The 6,788-nt window shown below is 47.8% G+C and overlaps 1 protein-coding gene across 1 annotated transcript; it reads right to left on the reverse strand.

Moving 5' to 3' along the window:
* Positions 1–5,927: 5,927 nt before the first annotated feature.
* Positions 5,928–6,449, reverse strand: PTRH2 (peptidyl-tRNA hydrolase 2). The gene has a single exon (XM_056865387.1). It carries the CDS (start codon positions 6,444–6,446, stop codon positions 5,928–5,930), a length of 519 nt encoding a protein of 172 aa, XP_056721365.1. The 5' UTR covers positions 6,447–6,449.
* Positions 6,450–6,788: the final 339 nt, after the last annotated feature.

The following is a 6,788-nucleotide window of genomic DNA, read 5'->3' on the forward strand; positions in this document are numbered from 1 at the left end:
GAAATAATGCTATGATTCAAATAATACAACCAGTACGAATGCAAATGGTCTAGATTATAATGTAACAATTTTCCTATGACTTAATAAATCAATGATTCATCTAACATTCATAATAAAATACAAAATCATTCAACCAGTTAAGTGCATAGATAAAGCCGATGGCTTTTTACAAGACTGAAGGCAAAACAGTTCAGAAGGAGTCATTAAGTTATAGGGAAATTGTTACATTATAATCTATAGATCATTTGCCATCGGGCTGGTTGTATTATTTATACTGTGTTGTATATTTCAACATAGGTTGTCTATTTGTTAGAATAGTTCAGCATTGATGAAATGGTGTTTCCTTGACTGCTGTTGGACATGGTGACAGCCGTGCTCAAGATTTCTTTCAGGAAGGGTCAAATCTTGGCTGAGAGCCATGATAGCTGAAGGAAATCTCTGGAGTGAATAAATGATGCTGAGGTCATGCAAGGGTCCCGCTTCCATGCCTTATCAGGTGCTCTGATCTGGAGAACCAGGTTTGATTCCCCACTCGTCCACATGAGCGGCGGAGGCTAATCTGGCGAACTGGATTTGTTTCCCCGCTCCTACACATGAAGCCAGCTGAATGACCTTGGGCTAGTCACAGCTCTCTCTGAATTCTCTCAGCCCCACCTACCTCAGAGGGTGTCTGTTGTGGGGAGGGCAAGATTTGATTGTAAGCCGGTTTGATTCTTCCTTGTGGTAGAGAAAGTCAGCATATAAAAACCAACTCTCCTCCTCCTCAGTGGGTGGCTGATGAAAACCTACGTAGAGGCAGCTGGCCTGATCCAGCAAGGCTGTGTCTAAGCAGTATAGCCAAAGCTATGATGAATGATCCTCGGTCAACGTGTCCCCTACTGGATCAGCCCAGTGGTCGGTCTAGCTCGTCATCCTGTAACTTGGGCCAACTGGTTGCCCTGGAGGGTCAAGAAACATGGCACAGAGGTCGAGGCCTTCCCCATGTTGCTTCCTAAAGCTGCTGTTCGGAGCCTGACTACCTCTGGGTGTGGAGGTTAGTAACCATGGCTAATGGGCATCAATGGACCTATCCTCTGGGCCGCTGGTTTTAAAAAGGATCTGACGTGCTGCTCACAGTGAACTCTAGAATTTAGTTGAGCAAAGAAGTATTTGTTTTTGTCTGTTGTTCATCTACCACATTGGGAGCCCCAAAAGTTATAGGGGAAGGCTTCTCCTGACTTTCTCCATGCTGGGCATGGAACTTTAAATAGTTTTCAGTTTAGAGAAAAGAAGTGGGACACGATCAGGTCCCATATTCTTTAGACTTCCTCTATAGGAAAAGTGCTCAAACCCCTTAATCATCCAGCTTGTCCAATTCTCTACTTTTTCCAGCTCTGCAATATCCTTTTTGAGATAATGGAGAAAAAAATGCAAGCAGTGCTCCAACTAAGGCCTCACCATAGATCTACACTGGCGTAGTAGAATAGTCCCCATTTTACTTTCAGTCTCTTTCCTAATAATCATAGTATCGTAGAATCATAGAGTTGGAAGGGATCCCCCAAGGTCATCTAGTCCAACCCCCTGCACAATGCAGGAAATTCCAAACTATCTTTCCCCACACACACCCAGCGACCCCCTACTCCATGCCCAGAAGATGGCCAAGGTGCCCTCCCTCTCATGATCTGCCTAAGGTCATAGAATCAGCATTGCTGACAGATGGCCATCTAGCCTCTGCTTAAAAACCTCCAGGGAAGGAGCGCTCACCACCTCCCGAGGAAGTCTGTTCCACCAAGGAACCGCTCTGTTAGAAAATTCTTCCTAATGTCTAGATGGAAATCCCCAGCAAGGAGTTCGTGTTTTCCACTGTTGCACATTGAGAAGACATTTTCATTGAACTATCTACTATAATTCTAATATTGTTCTCCACCAGTTCAAACCATATCAACATATTTTTAAAGTTAAGAATAATTGTTCCAGTATGCTTCACCTTGCACTTAACCTACATTGAACTCTCAGAGCTCTTCAGTTTTCACTGTGCTGAATAATCTGGGATCATTGGCATACTTGGTCACTATGCTGTTTTTTATTTCATTTATATGGCATCTTTCTCCCCAGTGGTGAGAGAATTGTTCTCCCCTCCATTTTGTCCTTACAACCACCTTGTGAGATAGGTAGGTTAAGCTGAGAGTGTGCGACTGGCCCAAGCTCACCAGCAAGCTTCCATTGCGGAGTGGGGATTTGAACCTGGGCCTCCCAGATTCTAGCCCAGCACTCTAACCACTATTCCATACCGCATCTCCCACCCAATTCCAAATCATTTATTAAAAAAAAAAAAAAGTCTTGGCCCCAATACTGTTCCTTGTGAGAAAGCACTGCTTACTTTCCTCTATTGCAAGGACTGTACACTTGAATCATAGAGTTGGAAGGGGCCATAAGGGCCATCTAGTCCAACCCCCAGTTCAATGCAGTATCAGCCTAGAGCATCCCTGACAAGTGTTCATCCAGCTGCTGCTTGAAGATGGCCAGAGAGGGGGAAGAAGAAGAGTTTATTTTTATTTGCTGACGTCCTCTACCTTTTAAGGAGAATCAAAACTGGCTTACAGTCACCTCCTCCTCCCCACAACAGACACTTTGTGAGGTAGGTGAAGCTGAGAGAGTTCAGAGAGAACTGTGATTAGCCCAAGGTCACCCAGCTGGCTTCGTGTGTAGAAGTGGAGAAAACCAACCCGGTTCACCAGATTAGCATCTGCCGCTCATGTGGGGGAGTGGGGAATCTAACCCGGTTCTGTAGATTAGAGTCCACCGCTCTCGACCACTATACCACCCTGGCTCTCCACCTTCCTAGGAAGCCAATTCCACTGCTGAACTAAAATTTCTTCTTAATGTCCAGCCAGTATCTTTCCACCCATAATTTATACCCATTATTATAAGTCCTATCCTCTGCTGCCAACAGGAACAGCTCCCTGCCTTACTCTAAGTGATAGCCTTTCTAATACTTAAAGAGAGCAATCATGTCTCCCCTCTACCCCCTCTTTTCCTGTCATTTAAGTCATTTCTAATCCATAAGAGGATCTGTCTGCTTATCTGATTAAGTTTACTCAGGAGTCTTTGGAGAGGGACCGTCTCAAACTTTCAGGAAGCTGACATTTTTCTAAACAGCACCTGTAGTGCATTATTGAGGTAGACTATTGTCCTCTTTCCCTATGCAGCCTTGTTCCAGAGAACTAACTCCACCCTCTTCTCAGTTCCTGCCCAGGACTGCTGAATGAGTACAATCATCTCTTTCTTGCTAAAGGCAAATAAAACATTACTGGCTTGAACATACAAAGCCACAAGTTCAACAATCTCTCCAAATGTAAACTCCAATATATTTGATGACCCTGAGTATTCATATGGCACATTTTGTTTGAAAGCATGTCATATATACGTGATTGCATTAATCTTTAAAGCAGTGTTGTTCTGATTCCTGGGACGGAGGCAGAGGGATGCTTTTACGGTTGAGATTTGAGGCTGGAAGTTCCCCGCTCACAGCTTATTCTCTGAACCATGATGCTGGGTCATCTGCACAAGAGCCTCGTGCAATTTTATCCGCGACAACTAACTTCACAGGGGTAGACTCCTTGCAGGAAATTATGCCTACTGCCAGGTGGGCCAGCATGTATGAGGAATGTGAGAGGATGAAATGCCCCTTCCAAAAGTCAAGCTGCCCTGAAGGGTGACGGATCCACCATTCCGTCCCTCACAAAGCCGCTCTGCCTGCTTTATAGCACTAATTTGTCTTTACCAATTTGTGGGGAAGTTGCATCAAGCCCCTGAGAAGGGGCACGTGGACGTTCTTTGAGCCAGCTTGGCCTATAGCGGATGGACACAAGGGGTCTGAAGAAGCGTGGTCTGTTCCCTGGACGAACAAAGCCTTTGGCAGAACTCAATAACTGCTCTTGCACACAGCTGCTCTATTGTGCTGAGAACATACATCCAGATTCCATGGATGCTGTTCAGCACCCCCCGTTTTAATTCAGAAAAATGTTTGGATAGATGGGGAGTTTGGGAACTCTGGGCAGTATCTGACCCGCCAGGCGTGGAAGGCACAGAGTTTTCCCTCGTTCCTCTGATCTGCAGTTCTTTCCGAAGTTGGATAATTCATTCCTGGGCTTTCAGGATCCAGGCAGAGTGGCAGCAGCAGCAAAGGTTGGCAGGCTAGAGTGAGGTGGGGCAAGGAGGCAGAAGTGCCCCTTCCTTCAGGGGACCTGGGCTTGAGATTTCTACTCCTCGTCCTTCCTCACTCCAGCCCCCCGCCAACCTGTGCAGCTCTTAAGTATGCACAGATCCTGCAAGGATCTTTCTGGGGGCTGGAAAGAAGTGCAGCAACCAAGAAGAATGTAGGAAAACTACACTTTCTACACCTGGGAGTGGTAGGATACTGCCCACTTCAAGCAGCGGCTGGACAAACACTAGTCAGGGATGCTCTAGAGTGATCCTGCATTGAGCCGGGGGTTGGACTTCATGGCCTGTATGGCCCATTCCAACTCTGTGATTCTATGATTCACTACCCTAAACCAACAAATGGCAGTTTCCAAGGCCGTGTGACCCCATTCAGGACCCATTCCAAGGCAGCTGACGCCAACAGCTACTGGTGTGTTAGAAAGGGGTCCCATGCCAGTAAGAGTTAAACACCCTGTTGGGAGAAGGGTTGCCAAAGTGCCATGAGCGCTTTGGCTGTGGCTCAGTGGTAGAGCATCTGCTTGGCATGCAGAATGTCCCAGGTTCAATCCCCGGCATCTCGAGTTAAAGGGACTAGGCAAGTAGGTGATGGGAAAGACTCCTGCCTGAGACCCTGGAGAGCTATGGGGAGCGGGCATGGCTCAGTGGTAGAGCATCGGCTTGGCATGCAGATGGTCCCATGTTCAATCCCCAGCATCTCCAGTTAAAGGGACTAGCCAAGTAGGGGATGGGAAAGACCCCTGTCTGAGACCCTGGAGCGCTATGGGGAGGGGGCATGGCTCAGTGGTAGAGCATCTGCTTGGCATGCAGATAGTCCCATGTTTAATCCCCGGCATCTCCAGTTAAAGGGACTAGGCAAGAAGGTGATGGGAAAGACCTCTGTCTGAGACCCTGAAGAGCCTCTGCTGGTCTGAGTAGACAATACTGACTTTGATGGACCGAGGGTCTGATTCAGTATAAGGCAGCTTCATGTATTCGGGCGTGAGTGACCCAGACATTGTTTTATGATCAATGAACTTTGGGCCGGCTGTTACGATGGGCCCTGTGCCTCTTTAAGCTCATGTTTCGCTGAAGGCAACTAGATGCTTGGGCAAAGCAGCTTCTCACACCAAATGCCCGAGTGTTTACTAGGCGCACCTTCAGTCTTTCTAAGCTTTCTCCATGTGGAAGCTTTTTAGAAAGTGAATTCCTCTGTTCCTGAATGTCTCCTCAGACTGCCCGCGGAGCCAGATTTGGATCTTTGCAGCCATGCAAATATCCCCAAAGCTTTGAAGAATGTGTTCAGAATTATTTTTTTATTTTTGGGCTTGGAACCCACCCTCTTTCCCAGCCAAAGCTGGGCTCAGAGCAGCTAACATCAGATATGAAAAATAATTCTGATGGTCTTGTTTGACGAAGTAATTACGGGAAGGGGCAGCAGCTAGGCATCCCCTCCCCTGGATTTCTTCCAAGGTAGAGCCCCTTCCCTCCATCTGTCATGGATGAGGCGATCAAAGAGAGATGGCAGCATCTCTCCAGCTGGGCCCCTCCTCCTTTGTGTGTGTGTGTGGAATGTAATGGAAACTACTTGGAAAACATTTGCATTGCAAAGCAGTTTATAAACCAATTTATCACACAAACCCCAGAGTGTAGGTAGATGCATGTCCTTTACGTATAATATAAAAAAAGAACAGCAGAAAATGAATTGAGATTATGTTCCATATCCCTATTTCAGGATTTGTTTCCTTTCAAAAAAGTTTTAAGTGGCCAGAAACTTTATCCACAATCTCTGCTGGTCCCGGCCCGATGCCCAGGACAGTCCGGCAGCCTCGGGCGATCTGCGTGCGTCCTGCATCCTGGATTAAGCTGACCGCCAAGCCCAGTGCTTTGGCCTCTGCCATGAGCTGCTGGAGAGTTTCCTCATCGGGAGCCCTCAGGACCACCTTCGGCTGGCCACAATACTCCCACTGCTTCAGGAGTTCGGGGTTGAGGCGCAGGAGTTGCTTGTAGGTCGCCACGGCGGCGTGGGAGCACTGGGCGGCCACTTTGCCCTTGCCCATCTTCAGGTCAGTACGGACCACGATCACCATCTTGAATTCACCACTTTCGCCCATAGTGCTGGCCTCGACACCCAGTTCATTGGCAACCATGGTCAATCTGGCTTTGGACGGGCGGAACAACCGTCTCCGAAGGCCCCAGCCCAGGCATACCCCACAGGCGACTCCGGCAATTAGGTTGACGAGGCCAGGCTTAGAAAGGTAATCCATCGCGTGGCCACCGACTAAGAAGAAAACAGATGTTCAGAGCGTTACTGGAATGATCAGGGTTGCAAACGAGGACACATGAAGCTGCCTTCTACTGAATCAGACCCCTGGTCTATCAAAGTCAGTAATTTCTACTGAGACCAGCAGCGGCTCTCCAGGGTCTCAGGCAGGGGTCTTTCACATCACCTACTTGCCTAGTCTCTTCAAGTGGAGATGCTGGGGATTGAACCTGGGACCTTCTGCATGCCAAGCAGATGCTCTACCACTGAGCCACGGTCAATTGCTGACTGTCACAGTAAGGTTCGTGTGCAGTATTGGGCAGCATCAGAGACATGGGCTTGGAGG

This window comes from Euleptes europaea, chromosome 19 (assembly GCF_029931775.1).
Source record: "Euleptes europaea isolate rEulEur1 chromosome 19, rEulEur1.hap1, whole genome shotgun sequence".
Taxonomy (NCBI): Eukaryota; Metazoa; Chordata; class Lepidosauria; order Squamata; family Sphaerodactylidae; genus Euleptes; species Euleptes europaea.